Source organism: Drosophila pseudoobscura, chromosome 3 (assembly GCF_009870125.1).
Source record: "Drosophila pseudoobscura strain MV-25-SWS-2005 chromosome 3, UCI_Dpse_MV25, whole genome shotgun sequence".
In the NCBI taxonomy this organism is placed as follows: Eukaryota; Metazoa; Arthropoda; class Insecta; order Diptera; family Drosophilidae; genus Drosophila; species Drosophila pseudoobscura.
The window spans coordinates 20,869,394-20,892,279 of record NC_046680.1 but is presented as its reverse complement, the minus strand read 5'-3'; the positions used below and the strand labels follow the sequence as shown (position 1 = coordinate 20,892,279).

Below are 22,886 nucleotides of genomic sequence, written 5' to 3'. Positions count from 1 at the left end.
TGACGACGATAGGAGGTCTGACATTTGTTACAGGTTAATAAAAGCCAGTGGCCGCTTGTTTGGAATTCCGGCCAAAACGCTGAACTCTTCCTTTGGACAACCCCTGACCCCGGGACAAAGATTGAGACTTCATTGCATTTCATTTTCCAACATATATATTTCGAATGGGTTTACTTTGATTTGAAATCAATTGAACGAATAATAAAAAGCATCACACGAAAATTCTTAAATACTTAAAGACCACCAACATCAAGTTTCTGCATATACATATATCTCTACACAGATCTGCATACATACATATATATTTTATTGAATTAGCAAAGAGTTTTTTTTTTTGGTTTGTCCATTATTATTTTTATGCAATGCATTCTCTCATAATGTTGAAATTGGCACAATTGATATACTATATATTTATTCATTTACTGATAATAAATAAATCGTTTCCATTATCCACTGTTTTTTTTTTAATTTACGGCAATATAATTTTACTTGTTTGCTATACATCTATTTAGTTTTCGTATCATCTGCAAATTATCATCGCGCACACAGTTTGCATAAACATCTATATATACATATATATATATGTTGTATATGTATATATGTATGTCCATTTACATCATGTATGCCATTCATTTTATTGGTATACGTTTTTACTGTCGGCATGTCGGAGCTTAATTGAAATCAAAATAAGAAATTAAATGAAATGCAAACACCCCACGGTGTCCATGCGCATACAATTGGCAGGCACTGTAAAACGTGTCAGTGGAAATGAAAGGTTTTTGTTCATTTTTCGACATTTAATTAGCTGTGGCGTTCGATTTCGATTGCGTTTCCTGTTCAAATATGGGAACGAAACTCTTATTATTTATTTATGTAGGTAGAAATTATATATACATGTGTGGGTGTATGGATAAGGAAATGGTTGGTTGCATATGCAATCTGAATCGCTCTGTCATAAAAAAATCGCACACTCTGAATTTTAATTTTAATTTTTATGCACATATATTCAAATGGGAATGTTGTCCAAGCCCCACTCCTGGGCAGGACTCATAAAAAATTCATAGATCTGCTTTGGGCGTCTTTCTAAGTGCCGCCTAGGAGACCTTGCCTCGTCCCCGGAGTCTATCCCACAGAAGGGCAGCCGGGCAGGAGGGGACTTTTGTCAAGTTTTGCACATTTCGGAATCGCTTTTGGCAAAGAGAAAGATAAATCCAAGCTGACATTTTAATTAATTTATCCGACTATTTCTTGTTAATAGTTTTGTGTTGATTTTGCATTTACAACGTAAACTAAAATGTCAAACATATAAAGCCTTAATCAAATAAATACCTACGAATGAATCTCACAGACAAAGAACCAAACCACATTGTACATTTTTGGGGAAAATGTTGCAGAAACACACGACACAAATCAATTTGCATAAGGATGGAACTTTCCAACTTTTGAGATTGAGAGAAAACTTTGCTTTTCACTGCCCTGTAAACGAGCCGAACATGGGGTATATTGAGTGCAGGAAGCAGAAGGAATTGTCGGCATTAAATTCGTAAAATACGTAAGTAAGTATATCATCTAAGAAATAGGTTGTTCTGTTAACAGGTTGATATGAGATAAACTTGATATACTCTTATATTCCCTTAAATTTAAAGAATTGTTTAAGGCGAAAACTTTCTCTCTAAAGTTCGGATACAAGGGCACGGTACGGTCGAGAGTCTTTATGAAACTGCAGTAGAAGCAGAGCAGTGCTTGATTTCCCACTGTCCAAATATGTGGCCGGGTGCGGGCGGCCCATTCTACCACTTCACTTCAAAATTTGTGGCATTTTCTTGATGCTTTAACAATTAGATAGCATACTTTTTGGGGCGCCACGAGCACACACATACACACATGCATATTTTTTTGGCTCTACTTTTATGTGGTGCCGGATACGAGCATGAATGAAAAAGGAGACTGCTGGAGACGGTGGCAGCTGCTCGGCTGGAATCAAGTTGTTGGCACAATTAGTAGGGGCGTGTCGGTTGGAGGCGAGGAGGGGCGTGTCAGTTGCGGCTTTCATTATCGAAACGTGCCTCATTTCGTCCATGAATGTTGAGCAAAATTAATTGCCGCCAGGCAGGAGAACGGCCCCCTGGCACACCCTCCACTGTCTGATAAGGATGGCCTGAAGTTTTGTTTGAATGATTTCATTAAGATTATTTTTGGCAACAAAGGATCTGGAAAATTATACATAATTTATAATTAGCAGCGACCGAATGCCGTCTGTTTGCTTTCGGGTGCCCTGTTTATGGAGATTCTATTGAAAAGTTTAATTATGATTTTTGTGTATTTTTTAAATGTTGCCAAAAGTTTCGTATGTACATGGGCCATAAATGGGTTCTTCCTGCCTCAGTTTCGAATTAAAATTGAAGTAGGACTCAAAGCCAAAGTGCTGGTCGGTCTGCGAAGCAGGAAGAGAGGGGCAGCCCCGGCGGAAAATGTTGTACAATAAAAGTTTAATGAATTACAATTCACGCTGGGCGGTGGGCGGTGGGCGGATGCCGTTGGCGTGGGCTTCGGTTTTGGGTGTGGACTTGCCAGCTGGTAATCCATGGGACAAACAGCGAAAACAGAAAACGAATCAAAAAGCCAAAAGCCAAAAGGAAATGAAAATATGTCGACGGAAATGAGCATTGACGCCGTCCGATGGCTGTGACCCAGAGTGCTGCACACCCAGACGGCCTTCCGCTCTTGTCTTGGTCAGAATCTCTTCCTTTGGTCAAGTAACATGCGCTGATTTTGCCAACGGAGTGGGCGTGGCTCAGTCTGGGACGGAATGGGGCCATAAGATGCCATTTCATCATTGTCAACAGCCGCAGAACGATCCAGCGGACGAACATCGAACAAACAATAAATATTGTTAACAATTTGTTTGCTCTGGCTGGGGAAATACGAATAGAAAGCCACTGCAAATATTTGCCCACGCCCGGGGCGGCCCAAAGCGGAAATCGTTTCCTCTAAGGAGTCGCACAGAGGCAGAACGAGGCAGAACGAGAGAGCGAGAAAGAGTGGGTAGCCTTGCAAAACCCTTCGGGGCAATAAATTATCATCATCAGCAAATGGCAATGTGGTTCCTCCCCCTGCTACTCCTTTCCCCACCCTCAGCAGACGTTAACAGTTTCCAATTGCCATCCGGCCCTGGCAGTGCTCCCAATCCTCGGGCCTAAACGGGTACGGCGCGGTGCGGTACAGCACGGACTGGTTGCTCCCGTTCTGGCCACGTAGGTAATGCGGCATTAATTAAATCAAGCATCATTAGGCAGTGGAGGGTGGAGGCGGAACTTGTGGGCGTGGCGCGGTTTGGAACTTAATGGGAATTATTGCATTTGGACTTGCAGCTGCACAGTGGTCAGCAGCACTTAAGCTTTGCATACTCAATGGATTGATTGATTATTGTAATGCTGCAGAAATCATTAATTTGTTCTATATTTGTAAACGGCAAGCAAAATAGGTAACGGATAAATAATAAATGGCTTACTCGCTGTTCGCTCACTGACTGGTTCACTCTCAGTGTAAAATTACAAACGGAATAGGAGAAAAACGGATCTTCTCACTCGATCGTTTTCCGTCTCGCTGCATGTCACTCGCCCGACAGCTCAATGACGGCATTTGGCTAGCTTTCATTGAGCGATTTACGAAACTAACTTTTGCAATCAATTTGTGGCCACTGCCCGTCCGTTAAATCGAAAAAGCACACACAGGCACAAACCTGCAAACCGCCCAACTCCTGCAGTCGTTGCGTAAAATACCATTTGCTGGAGCTGCTGCCTCCGTCCAAATGCGCATTCGAGTGTGTCTCGGTGTGTGTGTGTAATGTGCTCAATTGGCCATGCGAGAATCTAAGGTAAAATGATTTTTCAATAAAGCGGCTCTGCGGCCAGGTCTTGCATAAGTAGCATACAGTCAAAAGCAGACTGCGAGTAGAGAGGGGAGGACAGCTATTTTTCGCCCTTTCGCTGTTTTGGAATCTTCTTTAGTGCATTGTCTCTCCGAACGGAATTTAGTGTGTGTGGGCCTGGCAGCTGGCCAGCAGTGGGAGAAGGAGAGCAAGAACATGAGCAGCCGCTGAGCTCGCGCTGCTGGTGGATGGTTGAACAACGGCGAATGCACTTGGCATACTCTCACACACACAGCCGCACACATCCACAAAGAGGCTCTATCGGAGCCTCTCACACGCAGCAGCCGTGTCGGCCTCGAGGGGCTTAGGCGGTGGAGGGCTCAGCGTGCGGACGAGCAGCCTCTTTATTGCCTCCGCTTGTAGCAGTCATTATTCACTTGCCCAGGGATTTGGTTGCCGCCAGCTCTTTAAATTTAATTTTCTAAATGTAATTCGATTCAAGTTGCTTTCACCGTTGGCCGTTTTTTCCAGTTTGCTATTTTGCTATGCCTTTGCCCTCGCTCTTCCACTTTGGATTGTAGGCCGGCGAGAGGAGGGTCAAGCATTCTCAGAAAAAAAGTGATGAAACACTAACAGAAAGTGCATGTTTTGCATATTGCTTTGAGCCCTCAACAAATATGTGAAAATGTGAAATTTCCTGCAGCCTGTTTCTGCGGGAAAATCAAATTTGCCGTCCTCTCCGCCGTCAGCCCCTGGCGGCTTTCATTTGTTGGCAACAATCGTCCATGAAAACAACAACTAAGCTTGACTAAATGCAATAAACTGACCAAGTACCGACCATTGCCACTGTTGCGGTGGCAGTTCGCAAACCAAATCCGGTACGTGCCACTCCCACAGCCCCAAATGCCCGCTTCCATGCCCCACTGAGCTCTGCCAACTCAGCTGAATTTTCAGCTCTTTCCAATTGTTGTTTCCTTTTTGGGGATACTCGTATACGACTATAAAATGCAATTTGCTCATTTTTGCATAACAGCCAACCATATTTCACTCTCCTCTCGCTTCGAGGGGTCCCCTCAACTCTTAACAATCAGAAATTGTTATTAAAGAACGGATTTAAGCCCCTAGTAGGAGTCGGTAGGGTTCTTGGAAGGATCTCTGGTTACTGTTTGGCAGGTGGCAGTTGGACCAAGCTCTTTGAAAATACCAGATGAAAGGAAGGTTGTCAACGCTTTGACAACCCACCCGTGCATGTGTTCACATGCCAAAGAATGCGCTTATCATACCCGGAATAGCTCTACGAAATTCACAAAATTCCCCCAAAAATACGTCCGCATGCTGGCCCCACTCTCACCTGAATTTACGTAAATGGACGCTCGGTCCCGGCGGCATCCAGCAAACTCAAATCGTTGAATGTTTCACAATTTTGCAACACTTGGCTGCAAGTGGCGTTAATTAAATCAAAATCGATGGCCACACGATGGTGTCCGGACACCCCGACGGGCTCTGGCTCTGGGTGGGCTGCTGGTGTGCCTGGGGATTCGTCCTGGGGCAGGTGGCAGTTCTGCTGGCAGTCCACTGCATAGCACAATGTCTGCTCGGGCCCCTGTCGCAATTGATGTTCCCTGGCAAACAGCATCTGCAGCTCCTCCACGCTGTAGTCGTAGTCCTCGTACTCATCGTCCATCAGCGACTGCTCCGAGTAGCTCTCGTCGTCGTCATCGCAATCAAAGTAGCCGCTCTGTTAACGATAGAGTGAACGAGTGAGTGAATGATTGGCTTACGCTTGTTTCATAAGGATCACCATCCTCCATCTTACCTGACAGTCCAGGCAGCGGCAGTTATCACAGAGGCTGCAACTGAGGCCCAAAATGTCGGCTGCCTCCTGGTACAGTTCGTAACTTGATTTGGCTTGCGTTTGCTCCTTCATGGAACTCTGATGTTGCTGCTGCTTTTGCTGCTCCCCCTGCTCCTGCTGCTCCAGCTGCGGGTAGTTGGTCAGTTTGTTGTTGTCCTCATTATGCATGCTCCAATTGTTCAATTTATTCTGCTGGCGGGCCCCAGCCCCAGCCCCGGTACCAGTTCCACCTCCGCCTCCAGCTCTGGTTGGGGCTGGTCCAGCTTCCTGACTGTTGCTCTGATTTTTCAAGTGCCTGCCATTGTTGTTCCGCCCTTGCACGCCTGAGTGGCCCACAAATGATGATGCTGTCGACGTGCTGGCCGCTGAGCTGGGCTCCGCCTCATTGCTGTCGAGCATGGTAAATGAAAGTTTATTTAGCTTTTGGTTGACTAAACTAAACGCGCATCAAACGGCTGCAAGTGGAGCGGAAGGAGGCCAACGAATATGAAGTGGGTGTGCGAAGAAGAGCTGTACATTTGCTCGTATGTATGTACATACTGCCAGCTAATGCAAATAAAGTGTGGAGGCTGGCATGGGCCTGAAAATCGCGTGTGTGAGAAACGAAACATATAAAACTTTCAAATACCCCCCGGCCAACACCACTATCCAGGGAGCATTTTCCCTTCAGGCCATAATAAATTAATCCCCGGGTTTTTCCAAACAGAAAACACCTTGGCCGCGGACAGGGAAGCTCCCGACCGGAGGCCATTAAAGAAGACCCCGAGCTCTTATCGGCATTAAAAAAAAACTGCGGAAAACTGCAAATGCAAATTCTTGTAAAGGAAAAAGTTTTTGAAAAATGTCGCAAGTTATTTTGCAGCACAAGTTGATGGAGTCGTCATTCTTGTCGGCGTCGCGAAAGTTGATGAATGTGCGCTAAAGAATTTCACTAGTGATGTCGCCCTGTAATGAGACTGGCTAAGAGGCACGGGCCCAACACGGGGCGGAGGAGAGAGCATTTTTCCCTCTGTTGACGTTTACTAATTAAATGTGCACCGGGTACTAATAAATCAAAGAAGAACAGCCCCACCAGGACCACGCCCTCTGAAACTGCAATTAATGAAATTTTCCCGGCCGTGAACGAACTTTGACATCATTATTGCAACAGGGGGGGATAAAGAGAGTCTGTGGCTGTGTGCCACTGGGAAGAGACACAAAGCGGGAAGAGGGCGACGCGCCACGAAAAGTTTTCGGTTCTTGAAAGTCGTGTGAGTGGTGATGGAAGGGCGAACAGGGAATGCAGCTTTGGCGGCAACTTTTCTCTTTTGGGGCCGCTCAAGTGTTGCCGTCTCGCATGCGTGCCCCACCCCCCCGTAAAATATGATTATTGCACTTCAATATGTACAGTTATGGGAATCCATTGAGGCGTTCTGGGCCGGAGCCGCAGCCGCAGCCGGAACCGGAGACGGGCTGGCATGTTAATCAACTTTTGCGGATGGAGATGGGGGCCCACCACCCCTTAAAGCCGCTTTTGAGCGCCACTGCGTTCATATCGCTTGATGTTTATGGCTACGCGTTAATTTTTCAATTTCGCAAATGGCCGCATAAAAGACCAGAGCCAGCGTGCAAATGCAGGGTGGTAGCAAGTTTGCTATGCGATGGGGGTCAGAACTTTTGACTTAATGAAGAATGCAGGAAAGTTTCGCTGAAACAAAGTATCTGCCGGACAGATAATTGAATGCAGGCCGGAGCCGGACAGGTCCTAGGAAAGTTCGGTACAGCATTTAGCGGGCCAAATGGCCATAAAGGGAGACAAGAAATGACCCAAAATGGAGGCCATAAAAAGTACAGCAATCGTTAAAGAAGTACACACAACTAGTGGAGATGACCCTTGATCGGGGCCATGATTAATTGTAAAGTAATCGATAAATAATGATAGTTTCCAGCAGTCTAAATTCTTCCTGCCACCCATATGGGGCAGGGCAGTAATCGATAACTAACGATATTTTTGTTCATTTCCAATGGAACTTATTTCATTTTTCATCTTTGTGGAGTTAATGAGAAACCACTCTAGTGGCATGTGGCAGCAAACTTCGACGAAAATACCGTTTGTCCAATAAACTAGAAACCCCAAAAAGCTTGCCACGATTTTCAACGCCGCAAGATGCCCTACAACATTTATGAGAATTTATAAGTTTTTGGCCCAGCCAGAAGATGGCCTCACCTACAGACAAACACACACATACATGAGTCCATGGCTGTAATACATACCCGATGTCGTCTCCTCCGTCATCCTCCGCTACTGGGGCGGCTGCTGCCGCAGCGCTCCGCCATTTTTCTTCTTCGAGAAATTTGAGAAACTTTGTCTTCTTGGCAATAAGCGTTGATTTGACATTGGTGCATTTCTTCTTGGCCAGCAGCGGTTGGGTGGCTGTGGGGTGGGGGGGAGCACCTGCTGGGGGGCATACACCACTTGCACTTGCCACCGCCACCGCTACCGATGTGCTCTCGAGCGCGAATTCGCACAGGCTTCCTCCAGTTGCTGACAGGCAGCCATTGTTATGGACGCTCTCGTGGATAGTGTTGTTGTTGTGGATGTTGTTGTTGTTGTGGATGTTGTTGTGAGTGTGGGTGACATTTTGGCAGGCATTGCCGACACTGCAATTGAACAGTTTTTGCAGGGCCGTTGCTGCCGGTGAACACATTGTGGTTGACATTGATGTAGCGACAGGATTTACGTAGTTTGAAGCGCATCCTCCACCAGTTCCCGTTCTCGTGGCCGTTCTCCCTGCCGCTGTTGTGGCACTGCCAAAAGTTTTGAATTTATGCTGCACACCCACACCCGCAGCACTCGTGGAGCAAGTTGCCTCAATTGGATTCGCTGGCGCTCCTCCCGCTGCTCGGCCCTGGCTGCCATTTATTTCACGCTTTGTTGCCGCATATGTGCCCAAGTCCTGCCAAGGCAAGATAGAGTAGGAGACACGGTTGGACAGTTAGGCGGAGACGCAAGAGAGACAAAGGATCGTGATGCAAGTTTAGGACCCACATGCGGGCTCTACTACGGAAAACTTACCCCATATGCATTATAGCTGGCATTAAGCACATAAATGGAGTTGCACTGATAGACCATGTCGTCCATTGTTTGGGCTAGAGAGAGAGAGAGAGAGAGACAGAGAGGAGGAAAGCATAATAGCGCAAGAGAGAGTGAGATTTTCATAAAATTATGCAAATGTAACAGTCAAATCAAACAGCAACAGAAGGCGCCTTCATGGTATACCAACAATAAGGTAAGGCAGTTCGAGAGAGCGGACTCTGCTCATGAGCTGAACTGCCTTACCTTACTATTAGCATACCTTTGGTGCCTCTATCTCCCATCTCCATCTCTTGCTCGTCTTCGGCTGAGGGAGGGGGAGTAGAGCTCAGAGGCGCGGGCAAAGTGAAAATTTAATTTAAATTCTTATTGCTGCTGATTGTTCATGTATTGGTGCTTTTATTTATTGCTGCCTTACACATTGAACTTTCAATAAATTTGGTTTCTGCTGCTGGTGCTGCTGCTGCGCCGTCACAGCTCTGCGACAGCTGGCGTCCGGGCAGCGGTTTCTGGGCAGAGGCGGAAAGTGTTGATTTCTGTGAAGGATGATGGATCCCGTCCAGCTCCCGCTGCTGTTGGTGGTGGCAATCCAAGCTACAATTACCACCGCTGTACACGTCCAATTGAAGCGGAAATTTATGCGGCTGCTGGAGCGTGTAAACGTTGACGGAGCGTTTATCCTCGCCACCGCTGCTGCTCTTCTGCCTCCTCCCGCTGCCGGAGCTGAGCCAGCTCGTTAGCCACAGGGATTGGAAATCTTGAAACGAAAAAAAAGAAAAACATAAGCAAATTGTGCTCCACTTTCTTTTGTGTTTTTTACCCCCAGATTTTGTCCGGTCCACGCACATTCAACTTCAGTTGCGGAGATGCGGAGGCATCGAAGAGAGAACGACTGCCTGGGCAGGCATGATAAAATTTCGTTTGAAAGGCAAGTTCATTGAAATGAACAGTCGCCTGCCGCAGTCCCCCCGCACCACGTGGCCAACACGCAAAATAATCAAAATAATCCTTTTTTTGTTGGGATGGCTCTGGGCTTAGTTACGGAATTCGGATGGGACCGGACCCCACTATTGCTGGCTTTGGAGAGACTGTTGTTGTTGGGCTTAGTCCGGCGATTGTTTTCAGCTTGCAACAATTCTCACAATTGCGCCCCAATATACGCAATTTAATTGTTGTTGCCGGTTGTCGGTTGCCGGGACAATGCGCCCAACGCAACGCATAACCATGAATCATGAAACTGTAATCCCTGGATGAGTGTGAACAATAATTGAAATGAAAATATGGCTCCGCACAATTGAAACGCCATCTATTATTAGGTGTATGTTTTTAAGAGCTCAAGCTTTTAGCGCAAACGGTTCCGGCAGGATCTTTCCTGAGAGCAGCGGACTTTGTTCCTCTCAAGGCAGCCTAAGCAATGCAACGCAGCTCCTGGCACGTTTGGTGTGGCCACATTGGAAGCAGTAGACAAATGAATTGATGGGAAATCTCTCTGCCTCCAATCACCATTCCTTCGCAATTCGATTCTTAGTAGTTTCCCTTGCACTTGTACAGAATGGCTGTATATTTGAACTTCAATTTGTAAGGCGTTTAACATTTGTGTCCCTCTTCCTTGGACTCTTGTTGCTACAGACACACCTATAAATCCCGACGGCCACAGCTCTGGCGACCCCATTCATCAAAGTGTCAAAACAGCTGGTGAGCAAAAATCTTTTGTCATTTCCCAGCAGCCAAGCGGAAAGAGAGTCATGGTAGTGGGCGTCAGGACAAGAAAAAAACTTATGCATACGTGTTGGGAAATCAACAGAAAACAGAAGGAGAGGAGAGAGAAGAGAGAAAGGATTCGGTTCTGTGTTCTCCTTTGTGCTCGCTCGTTGAGCATCTCTAATGAGCGGCAATAAAGCAAATGTGATGGCAGGTGACGGACGCCCACACACACACGCACACATATCAAACAATTTGCACATTATAATTGTTGACACACTGTCCATGTGTTCGTGTGTGTGCGTGTGTGTGTGGAAGGTGCGCTTGTGCGTGCGTGTCATTAGTGGCAATCTGCTGGGAGCCAGAAATCCTGCTTTGATTCCATTTTATTTTTCCCCACCCACCACACACCACCCTCCTCGTCTACTCATGCTAATAATAAAACTTTTATTTATTTTGGGATTTTCGTCAACTGGTCGAAAGGCAAACAAAACAGGCCTACAGCAATAATAATAAGCCCCCAAGTAGAGCGAGGAATGGAGAGGCAGCACCAGAACCCGTGCCAGAACAACAGCCAGAAATGGAAAGCCAACCAGAACCAGTGGAGCATGGCATATTTGTCATAATCAGCGTTTAGGCATTGGCATAAATTTGAATGAGTGCGCAGAGAAAAGCAGAGAGTGGGAGAGTGGGAGAGGGACATATTATCCTTATCCTTATCCTTATCCTGTCCCACTCCCCCTTCCACTCCCACTCCCACCTTAAAGCCACCAACTCTCCGCCAGAGATGAGCATCACTCCAGCGTTCACTGTCACAGTGACTGGCTCTGGACAATAGTGATTTGATGGGACGGCAAATTACCCGCAGAACAGGCGACTCCCATTACGTATCGCAGTTCATGGACAGACCCCGACCTGCGATTGACAGCACTCTCACTCGCACTGTCAATGGGCAATCTCTTTGAGCAAATATTTGACAGAGCATTTTCGAGCACTGCAGGCGGTCGCGGAAAACTGAAAAATCAGGAATGCTGCCAGAGCAGAGTGTGCTGGGGAAGTCGCTATCTGGTCATGTCCATATTTGAGCAAGCCAGGGCGAAAGCGAAGCTTCTGGGCCATAAATTTGATGCGTGCATAAAAAATGTTATTCGATTTCCTTCGACACACATAAATATCTTTGCCTGGGTCACGTACGGCCAGGTGTCGGCCCTGGGTCTGCTCTCTGTTCTTGTCTTGGCCATATGCCCAAAATTCTTGGTAACAGGATGCCTCGAATGTAATGGAATCGAGTCCATAGGCTGCTCAGAGCTGTTTTCGTGTATTCTATGGTTTGTCCTTGTTTTGTTTTGTTAAATATTTATTGCATTTTGTTGATTTTGCAATGCCGAAATTTTGCCAAAACGCTTTCCTGGTCATGAACCACATCTCATAGAGGAATATTTTTATATTCCATTGTATTTTTTTGGTATTTTTCCGGTCTGTTTTGTATGCGATTGCATAATAATATCGTTTGCGGAATGGCCCACAATGGCAATAAATTAACATTTTATATGGCATGTTCTACCCTCAGTTGGCGCCTCCACTATACAGTTGGCTAAGCCTTTTATGGCGCGATTACCGAGATGAAACATTTTTGGTATTCCAATAAGCAGTTATTCAAAGCGGTACCGAAGTCATCGCCTCAATCGGGTAAGGATGATGTATGGATCCGAAACCGAGTATCCATGCGAAGTGCCTTATTGAATGTTGCATACTTGATGGCGCAATGGAATCCTTCACCATGTATAATTGGAGAACGAATGCAGAAACCAAATACAACGTTTTACTACTTGTTTATTTATTTTAATTATGAAAAACCTACAGCAAAAGAGCAGGCAAACAAGCAAAACAAATCAAAATGTAAGCTCTTAACGGCAGGATAACCAGGAGGGAAGGAGGGATAACCAGCTCTGGTAAGCTCCGAGGCATCTGAAGGGCATACATATTTTACATATATTCAGCTTGTTCTTATTTGTGGACAGCTGGAGAGCACTTCAAGTGGGGGGAGCACACGAATACATACGAATAGCAGGCGAAAGAAGCCGTTAGAGCTAAAGGAATATTCCAATGGCTTGCGCAAAACACACACATGCCCTAAGCAAATGTTTTCTCCTGTCGCGAGAGCGTGTATCCTCCATTATCCGTTTTTGATTGGAGAAACACACAAGAATTTGGCCTAATTAGAGTCGAAATGTCAAAATATTTACCCTGCTTGTGTGATTTGCCCCCGAAACTGGACATCGCAGATATCCATTGGGGAAGAGCAGGCAGGGAAGTGGCCTCAAGGAGACAGTTCTCTTTCAAGTTTGCGGGCGGCACTTGACTTGCAATGAAAAGGCCGCAGCAGAGAATGGAAAAAGAACACGAAAACAGAATCGTGAACAGCAAAGAACAAGGCAGAGAACATTAAATTCAAATGGTGATGGCTGCAAAAGAAAGAAAAAACTGGCTTCAAGTACATGGCCATTTCAGCTTTCTCCTCCTTTTTCAGGCTCCCCTCCCCCTCCCTGTACCAGTGTAAACACATTCGAAATCCAATGGAATAGAGAGAATATAAAGATTTAAATCCCGGTCTTTCCACAGCAGACAAAATGTTTGCCACCAATAACAGAGCCAGCAAGGATCCCAGTAGACGCCTTCATCCAAGGTATACTAATAGTACGGTTAAGGTAGAGTCCGGTCTCCGGGCAGTATATTTTATTGCTCGGTTGCAGTACTGATGTCACCAGAGTATATAAAACCGATTTAGTAATCATACAATTGCAATTAGCTAACTGCCTCGCCTTGCCTTACCTTATTATTATTACACCTTGAACCCACTCAGCTGAGCCAACAGCTTAAGGGAGAGAAATAGAGAGAAATCAGAGTGGGATTGATTTAGCTGTTCTTTGATATTTCCCCTTCAAAGGAGATTAGCATGCTTACAGATAACTGTATTTGTCCCACGTCCGCCCCTCCTTTCTAGTGGTTCGCTCTCCTCCAGAGCAGTGCAATAATTTCTGGTTAGACTCTCACTAAATGCAAGCAAATTTTGTCATTTGCCGGAGACGTGAGCTGATTGCGTAAGGAGTTTCGGGGATTGGACCGAGACCATAAACGTCTTCGCCTCCCCCCACATTAGTGGGGGCGGGCCGGACTGGATACTGAGACCAACCAGTGATACACAAAAGTTTTCCAACCTGCTAAACTCTCTGAGCAATTTCATTATGCCTACACCACTCCAACACACATACAAGCGTATTACATAAGCATGCATACATATGTATAACTGTAAGGTTTCGTTTAAGGAGATGCATTAAGTGACAGAACTTTAATTTCTGTGTCTGAAGCCCGACTTCCCTTTAAGGGTCTCGAAGAAGAAGAGAAAAACAAAGACGCAGATCCCAAGCACGTGCCGCCTGCTGCCGCCAAGTCCTTTATAATAAATAGTTGAGTCACTTAAGGGGATTAATGTTGAAATTAGTTTATGCCAATAAGATTAGCCATGACATGCCAAATGCCAACTGAATCTATTTATGCATAGTTGGATTTTCCATTAGCTCCCCGAACACCCACACCGCACATACCCACAGTACAGTACAGTACAGTACACAGTAATTGGAATAACATTATCATTTTTCTATCATATCAGCGTGCTATCAGGGACTTCCATTTCAATCCCGACAAGGCAACATTTCGACGAAAAATGAAATTGGTTTGCTATTTGATATATGTATGTATACACATGTATAAAATATCTCGAATTAGACTCTATCCATCCTACGCTCTATTTTGCTCTCTTCCGCTCAGAAATGCAAAAATAAACAGTAAGTAAAGTAAACAAATGGATAATGAAATAGCTATCTATGTATGTAGGTTTATTTGACTCTCCCACAATATTTTGGGCAGCGCAGTGTTCGATCCACAAACAGTCTGCCTCTGACGTCATCAATTTGCTCTCTTCTAGCACCCAGATTTCTCATTTTGATGACTCCAGAACTAAACTTCCAAGAGGGAATCCACTAAAACATAAGAGTATATACCTTTTAGTCGATCGAAAGGGGTGTTTTAGGCTGTGGCGCTTTTTTCTGATTTCATGAAAAGAACGGAACTCTTATACCAGAATTTCTTTGCGGTTTTTCTGGCTACCTTTTCATTTTACTCTACCAAACAGTTTTGATTCTCTTCTTTCATATTTATTTCATACTCCAACACGCTCATGCTAATTGATAAGTCAACACGCTCTCTATCGCTCTCTCTCTCTCTCACTCTTTCTCGCTCTTTCTCTCTTTCTGTGTTCTTTCTGTTCACGAACACATGCTCACACTTTGCCGGTTCTGCTGCTTGCCGACACACAGAAAGCTTCGTATATAACAGAAGAGAACAAACATTGTGTATTTCAGTGGCGTTTGAGCATTCGGCTAAGAGCGACGCTTTTCTAGTTTTTGGAGGTATCCCCCATACGGTTTGGCGCTCCAGTTGCGCAATAAAACTAGCACCGCACCGCTCCACTCCCTCCGTCTTCCTGTGAAATGGCCTTCGAGGTGCTGCTGGCCCTTGGGGCGCTCATCGGTTTCTTGCTGTACAAATGGGCCGAGCCCCCGGTCAGATTCTTTTTGAAGCGGGGCGTGGTCCATGAGGCGCCCGTTCCACTGTTGGGAAATATTCCGCTGGCCGTGCTGATGGGCAAAGCCTCCTACCTGAAGCACAGGTATGGTAGATGTAACCAGAGATACCATAAATGATAACTTGATAAACTCTCTCTCCAGCATCGCGGTGCACATGCGTCTGAAACAGCACAAGGTGTACGGCGTCTTCAACCTGCGCGACCCGCTGTTCTTTCTCTCCGATCCGGAACTCATCCGGCAGGTGGGCATCAAGAGCTTCGACAACTTTGCCAACCATCGAAAGGGCCTCGGCGACGCGGGCGGCGGTGCCAACGACAGCGTGCTGTCCAAGAGCCTGCTCTCCCTGCGCGACCGACGCTGGAAGCAGATGAGGAGCACATTGACTCCGACCTTCACCAGCCTCAAGATTCGTCTAATGTTCGAGCTGATTCAGGTCTGTAACGTGGAGGCGGTGGCCTACATCGAACGGAGGCTGGCAGAGGATGGAGCCACGGAGCTGGAGCTAAAGGATTTCTTCACACGCTACACGAACGACGTGATTGCCACTGCTGCGTTTGGCATCCAGGTGAACTCCTTCAAGGACCCCAACAACGAGTTCTTCTCCATTGGGCAGCGGATCTCGGATTTTAGTCTCTGGGCTGTCCTCAAGGTGATGCTTTTCATCCTGCTCCCCAAATTGATGAAGGTATGCGCTGATCTGACTTTATTGTAGATATCTCACTGATCCCTTTCCAATGCCAGGCCCTTCGGGTATCCGTGATGGACATGAACAATGTGGACTACTTCAAGAAGCTGGTCTTTGGTGCTATACAGTACCGTAAGGAGCACAACATCATACGCCCCGACATGATTCAGCAGCTGATGGAGGCGCAGCGCCTGTTCAGAGCGGAACAGGAGGCATCGCAGGAGACGACCACGCAGGAGGATCGTGCGGAGTTCAACGATGAGGATCTGCTCGCCCAGTGCCTGCTCTTCTTCTCCGCTGGTTTCGACACGGTGGCCACTTGCCTGAGCTTCACCAGCCACGAGCTGTTGATGAATCCCGAGGCGCAGGACAAGCTGTATGAGGAGATCATGGCAACGGAGGAGCAGCTGGGGGGCAAGCCCCTGGACTACGACACTCTCATGGGCATGAAGTACATGGACTGTGTGGTCTCTGAGTCCCTGAGGATGTGGCCACCGGCATTCGTCCTGGATCGCATGTGCGGCTCGGACTTCGAGCTACGCGACGAGGAGGGAAAAGTCGTGCTGACCCTCAAGAAGGACGAGCTCATCAACATTCCCGTCATTGCCCTGCACCACGACCCGGACAACTTCCCTCAACCCGACGAATTCCGCCCGGACCGCTTTGACGATGACCACAAGCACGAGATCAAGCCGTTCACCTACCTGCCCTTCGGCATCGGCCAGCGCAGCTGCATCGGCAATCGCATGGCCCTGATGGAGGTCAAGGCCCTGCTATATGGCCTGGTCCGTCGCTTCCGACTGGAGCCGGCTGAACGCACCACGACGGACATGATGGGGAACATTGCCGGCTTCCGCATGATGCCCCGGGAATTGTTTTGGTGCAAGTTCGTGGCCAGGGTGGATGGAGAGGCAAAAGTCCAGGAGTAGTAATTAATGAATGGCCCTAAATGGGCATGCGAGGGGGCCCACTGCCCTTTTTGACTTATAAATAATAATACAATTGAAACACACAAAAAAACGAATAAAATACCCTGTCAAAGGGTAGTGCTTGAAGTGCAGAGGGTTGTACAAAGAAGAAGAACGATGAGTCCACAAGGGTATGTGAGGATTCGGCTTTCCGCCCTTCTTTCCTGTTCGCTTTGTCGTTGACAAAGTTGACAAATTTGTCGCGGCAATGCTTCACTTTCCACATTTTTCGGTTTGTTTTATGTTGCTCCTTTGGAGGAACGTGTCGCTGTCCGAGATTCAAAGTCTGGGGCGGGCGATGCGCCCCGTCATAATACTGTCAGGGCGTGACGGGGTCCCCAGCAACATCAGCAGCAACGACAGCAACAAGAGATGCGGCATGGGATGCGGTCGTACCGCAAACAACAAAAGCAGCACAAAGAGCGAGAGAGAGAGAGAGCCAGTAAAGTCATGTGAGTGTCGTGCCACGCCTTGTTTATGGGTGGAGGAGAGCATAGGTCAGAGGGAAGCGGCAACATCAGCAGAACAAACACACACGGCACCCACCCACGTACGTACACATAGGACATTAAGGATTATTTATTGGGAGTTATTTTTCAGGCGGCATTAAATTTTTTGCCACCGTATGAATTATATTACACTTGTGTCATAAACTGTACCGTGAAAAGAGAGAGTGGGGTGGCGAAAGTAGCGGCGGAGACTGACAAGCATTCTTCTTCTCGCGCTCCCCCGCCATTGGCACGCCATCGATTGACTCGGAAAAGTATGCTGTAAAGCAGGGCAAGATAATTAAGCCCAATCTTTGCTCAATGTTCGCTCCTTCTTGTTTCTCCCACTCACACTCTCTTGTGGGCTAGCTGGAGGCCCGAGGTCCATGTCGTTGTTTGGGGAGTTTATAAGCGATAGGCCGAAATAAAGCTAGATAATTTGGCCATCAAATATTGTCGTAGTTCTCGTCAACGTGCTTTTCTGTGCTCTTCTGTGAACGCATTGAATGGCGGTAGAGAGGACTAGGGATCATAAACCAAGCAGCAGTTATCTCCTTGCCAAGATCCTTTTCATATCCCCATCAAATTTAATTGATGAAGTTTCTGCCTGTTCCCTCCATCCTTTGTATGTCACCCCCCTGGGCCTGTGACGCTCATTTGACGAGCCTGGAGCTTGGGTCAAATCCTGGACACGCCTATGGTCATTAAGCTGGCACCCGAAAGCAATAAAAAAGCAAAGGCAATTACCAGATATGGCCGTTGAGTACACCCTCACACTCACACACACACAAGCAATTATTCACACAAAGTAACACACGTAATTAGTTGCATACAACCATGGGGCAGGGGACAGGGGCCAGGGAAGGCGAAGGGGAAGGGTGAATACTTTCCGCGCGGCTAGAATTAGTTGAATGTTTTTTTATTGGCCACCTTGTTGTTTCTGGGAGATTGAGTCGCATGTGGGCGGGCGGTAGTGGGTAGTAACCTGCAACAAAGCTGCAGGCAATCCTCAGCATACTAAAGCAGGAGGCGAAGGATGAGTGTAAGTGTGTGTGTGTAAGTCTACCACAATATTTGCTCAAAAATAAGGCAAAGGGAAAGGCAAAAGTAAGGGCAGCGGCAGTGTCAGTGGCAACGGTAAAGTGGAATTAAAGCGAAAACCGAAAAGTTTCGGAGATGCTGCCGGGGATAACTAAGCAAACGTTTTGCGGTTCTTTCCCCGCCCCGCTCTTTTTATGTGGAAACTTTTTGAGCTTCCCAGGCCGCCGACGCGCCGACGGGCATTTCTCTGGCAGCTTCAAGCTTTTGTCTGTATTTGAATGTTGCCCTGTCCTGTCATCGCTGTGCGTGTGTGTGTAATCTTGAAATGCCAGCGTAAACATCATAAACTGTGGCGACACACACACACACCCACGCATACGCACCGAGGCACAGAAAGTTCCGTTTCTATTTCTATTTTACTTTGTTTTGCTTTGTTCACAGAAACCTTATCAATCAATTCAGCGCACACTCTCCCACACACACACACACAAAGAGAGAGTGAGAGAGAGAATGAGGGGTGAGGGTGAGGGATATATCTGGGATATAGAGCAGAGGTCATAAAGAAAGTTTGGCGCCACGACCGCCAGACGCCTGCAGAAGCATTACATTCTCTCATTCTGTCCCGACTAGGCGACGACCGTCGGCAGACACAAAAAACAACGAACAGAGGAAAAAAATAAAAATGTGAAATGTGGCCAAGGAGCAGATGAGAATGGAGTGGGTGGATAGGGAGAGTGCAGAGATATAGGAAGAGTAAGAGCAATGACGGCGATACAATGATAATGCCAAGAACAATAACAAGCTACGAACAAGGCGAAGGCGAAGCCGAAGACGGAGAAGCAGGCGAAGGCGAAGGCGAAGTCTTCTGTCCTGGGAACAGAGGCGGAGCAGTCGAAAGGCGAAGGAGCAGCAGAAGTAAACGGCAATGCCGAAGCAGCAGCCAAAAGAAAAAGCACAAGGACAATGCTGAGCATTAACAATTTGGCAAACTGTCGCACTGGAGTGTTCCCTTTTCCCTTCTCTCGCTGGCACCAACACCCACCGCTGCCGCTGCCGCTGCCGCTGCTGCTGCGATGCGTTTTGCGATAAGCACGAAGCGATAACATTTGGAGCGTATGTGTGTGCGTGTGTGTATGACAAGTGTTCTGTTCTCCATGGCGAGCGTGAAATATACATAGAGGGGAGCGTCTTATAGAGATGGGAGCGTGACATGTTCTAGGCGATGAAATTCGATTCGAAACATCAATTTAAAGGTCAAATACATAGAAATGGTACTGCAGGAAAGTGATTTGATTATCATTATTATCTATGAGCCTATAAATCAGATACGATATTTGTATAATGATTAAGCTAAACGAGTATGATCGGGATGGCGACACCAGCTCATATTGAATCCAATTAAATGGAATGTCATTGTTCCATTCCATGTACCCCAACTACTTGAGCATTTTTACAGTTGTTCCCGCATTTTGGTCTGCTCCTTTTCTACTTATCCTGAGATACGTATATTGTATATAAATAAGAGGAGCACGTCTCCCCGTCTGCGCCCGGAGAACGTTGTTAACGTCTCTTGAATTCGGTGTAAGCAAGTTTTCCCCCATAAGGAAACACACAGAAAGCACAAAAACGAGAAAGAAAAGCATAATTTGAAGAGTGCTCGAAGGGAAAGTTTCTTGTGTCGTTGGCAAGTTTGCGAGGACATCTCCTCTAGATGCCACACTCGAGCACATCCACTAGTTTCGTATACCCTGCTACGGGGAGAAGTGGGAAAAATAAGCATAATTTTATTTTTGGTTTTTATTTAATGCTTCCCGCATTACAGCATATTCTGTAGCATGCCACGCTCATGAGAATGAAAATGAAAATTTTATCTGGGGGGAAAATCGAGTGCAGTGTTTGTGTTTGGTTTTCTGTGGTGTTTGGACCGCTTTATGTTGGAGCATTATGTATTGTCTAGTGCACACTGGGCCTGGCCGAGCATAAATTTGCATGCCTGTCATTGTCATAACAGAGCCGGGCCACACGATAGTGGAAACGCTCATGCACATAAATCCCCTTTGTCCATGGATGTGCCACATATTTGTGTGACATTTTTCGGTTTTTCCCCCAGCAGCGGCAACATCATGGTGAGATGATGTGGCATGTGCCATGTGGCAGCCACCAAGCAGGATGCTGTAGGTAAAAAACTTTTAATATTTTTGTGCTGGCAGCTGTTGCCATCTCGCCTAAAGCCCAACCAACCGCCGACATAATGCTGCCTCATGCCGTATGCACCTGCATCCGGCTCCCACCGTCCGTATGTACGATTATAGGTATGATTTGTATGTGTGATTTGAGAACGAATGCAATTGCCTGTGAACAGAAAACAAAACCACAAAGTACCCCGCAAAAGTGTGCTACGAGCATCAAGAGATTCTCCCATCTGCTGACGAGTATTTATTCCCCCGCGCGTGAAATTTAATTAGCGAAGCGACGACCATTCTAGATATTCAGTGCGGAATTAACAGAGGGAAACAGCTTGGAATGCGGCTCCGACCCCACTTCCTGCGAAGAGCAGAGCTTGGCTGAAAGGAATCTCGAGTCCCAGAAATAGCTGACATCAGCATTACATCCGCTCCGCTCTGCGCTCTGCGCTCTGCTCGCTCGAAACAATGCCAACTGTCCAAATGCCTTGGAGTTGCTCTTCCGCTCTTCCGCTCTCCCGCTCTCCCACTCGCTTTCCCTTCCTGTTTTGCTCCTCCAACAGCTGACGCCCTGTCTCTGTCTTATCCCTAACATCTCACCTAACCTTTAATGAGGCAAGTAGTCGCTGGCTGGCGGCAGGTGAGAGAATTCTGCCGAAGGGGAGAAGTGCAGAAATGAAAGGAAAGGAAAGGCAAAGAAAGGGAAGGGAAGGGAAGCGTAGGCTTAACTTACTTTTTAGAAAATCCGCCAGCGTCGTGAAGTCGTTTATTTCAACTGCGTTTTCAGACGTAAATGAAGTTAAGTTACCGTTGGACCGCCCGCTGGCGGTGTCTCTTTCTCGTTCTCGCTCTTCAACTTTCTTAATTCTCTTTTCGGCTTTTGCTTCTCTCGCCTTTGGTGTCGCTGCTGCTGCTGCTGTTGTTGTTGTTGTTGTTGTTGCTTCCTCTCTGTCCTGCAGCAGCAAAAGTGCGCATACAAATTAAAAAGAAAGAAAACGCTATTGCTGATAGATAGGGAGAGTCGTCAGAGGGGCAGATAAGAGAGAGAACAAAGAGACAGATAGAAAGGAGACAGCTCTGGTGAGACAGATTCTTTTTTGTTGCTTTTTGGTGTTTAGCACCTGGAAAAGGGTTCGGGAATGGTCGAAAGATACGGCGACCCACTCGCAATTACATGCAGATGATTTCTGTACGAATCTGTGGGACATTTCTGCCTGCGGTCCCCCCGGGGACGGCCGAATCTCCAGGCTAATTCGAATCTTTGAAGCTAATTCAGATTAAGTGTTATTTTGGGGTCCTCTGCAGCTGGCTCCGTTAATGTGCCTGTGCCCCGAAACAGCAGGCGATGCTCTCAATGCCCTCGTCTGTGTTAATGTCTGTGTGCAGGTGTGACAATAAGTACAGTTAATGACTGGCCAGGCGACAGCTGAGTGTGAGTGCCGTTACTTGTACTCTTGGAGAGGATACTTGAGGAAAGGCATCAGCCACAGGCTGTTGGGGACGACTAAAATCGGATCACTATATCATGCCTCTGCCATGGGATAAAAGTCTTCATTGAAACGATCGCCTCGCAGGCGTATCTATGGCTTCAGACGACAAAACTTTAGCTCCTTTATGGTTTTACTTTAAAGCGAAGTGCCAACCATCTTCTGAAATCTTTTTGTGGCTGTCAACTTACATTTTTGGCTACGGATATTGCGCCAGATGTTGGCAGCTGCACTTTAGGCCAAAAGGCAAATACAGCTAATTTGGTCAACTGTAAAATGCCACGAGGCTAGGTAATATTGGGTGTAATATCTCTGGCCAAGGCCAGAACAGCGATGGGAGAGCTACGATAATAAATAAGAAGCGTTGGTTCCCCTCGCTGAAAGGGAAGCTGGGGGAGCACTTAATAGTTGCCTTGCGTATCCATTAAGTAAACATGACTCGCTAAGCTGGCGATGGGGCATGGAGAGAGTGATAGGGAGTCAGGGAGGGAGGGAGGAAGGCAGAGAGAGGGAGAGTGGGGCTTGTAAGTGTATAAGAACTGCGGCCACGGCCACACTGTCAATATATGTACATGGGGGGGGGGGGGGGGGGGGGGGGATTGTTTGGCTTTGGAGTCTGTACAGAACCGAAAAAGCAACATCAAACGACGGGAACAGCCGAAAAAGGAGGAAGACAAACGAAACGAATTTTGTGTGTCTTTGTGTGTTTCTTTTCTTCTTCTTGTTATTATCCTTGTTGTTTGGCGCACGAATGCGTATAAACGCTGAATATTTAATAAATGCAAAAAGGGATGCGATACACACACACACTCGTGAGTGGGTAGAGTTTCCGTGCACACAGAGGCCTGGCCGCCTCAGAGAATTGCTTTTGCTCATTCGCTGATTATA

The 22,886-nt window shown here is 46.8% G+C and overlaps 2 protein-coding genes across 3 annotated transcripts; one reads left to right on the top strand and one right to left on the bottom strand.

Annotated features, from left to right (window-relative positions):
• Positions 1-132: 132 nt before the first annotated feature.
• On the bottom strand, positions 133-21,442 carry LOC4805435 (uncharacterized). 2 transcript variants are annotated; one of them, XM_001361799.5, is made up of 7 exons: positions 9,620-9,731; positions 9,218-9,556; positions 8,782-8,855; positions 7,980-8,662; positions 5,688-6,114; positions 5,223-5,609; positions 133-833 (listed from the first exon to the last, which is right to left on the bottom strand). In XM_001361799.5, the coding sequence occupies exons 1-6, from the start codon at positions 9,645-9,647 to the stop codon at positions 5,229-5,231; spliced, it is 1,932 nt and encodes a 643-aa protein (XP_001361836.5). In that variant the 5' UTR covers positions 9,648-9,731; the 3' UTR covers positions 133-833; positions 5,223-5,228. The 2 variants fall into 2 exon arrangements, with proteins under 2 accessions (XP_001361836.5, XP_015040649.2); XM_015185163.2 differs by lacking the exons at positions 133-833; positions 9,620-9,731 and adding an exon at positions 21,245-21,442 and having other exon boundaries at positions 1,714-5,609.
• On the top strand, positions 14,913-16,851 carry Cyp9c1 (Cytochrome P450 9c1). The gene is made up of 3 exons (XM_001361798.5): positions 14,913-15,229; positions 15,288-15,831; positions 15,888-16,851. The coding sequence occupies exons 1-3, from the start codon at positions 15,051-15,053 to the stop codon at positions 16,758-16,760; spliced, it is 1,596 nt and encodes a 531-aa protein (XP_001361835.3). The 5' UTR covers positions 14,913-15,050; the 3' UTR covers positions 16,761-16,851.
• Positions 21,443-22,886: the final 1,444 nt, after the last annotated feature.

Coding starts and splice junctions, on each gene's coding strand:
- Cyp9c1 (XM_001361798.5), top strand. CDS start 15,051: ATGGCCTTCGAGGTGCTGCTGGCCCTTGGGGCGCTCATCGGTTTCTTG. Junction 15,230..15,287: donor GCCTCCTACCTGAAGCACAG/GTATGGTAGATG, acceptor CTCTCTCTCCAG/CATCGCGGTGCACATGCGTC. Junction 15,832..15,887: donor TGCTCCCCAAATTGATGAAG/GTATGCGCTGAT, acceptor TTCCAATGCCAG/GCCCTTCGGGTATCCGTGAT.
- LOC4805435 (XM_001361799.5), bottom strand. CDS start 9,647: ATGTGCGTGGACCGGACAAAATCTGGGG. Junction 9,557..9,619: donor GGACCGGACAAAATCTGGGG/GTAAAAAACACA, acceptor TTTCGTTTCAAG/ATTTCCAATCCCTGTGGCTA. Junction 8,663..8,781: donor CCAGCTATAATGCATATGGG/GTAAGTTTTCCG, acceptor TTGCCTTGGCAG/GACTTGGGCACATATGCGGC.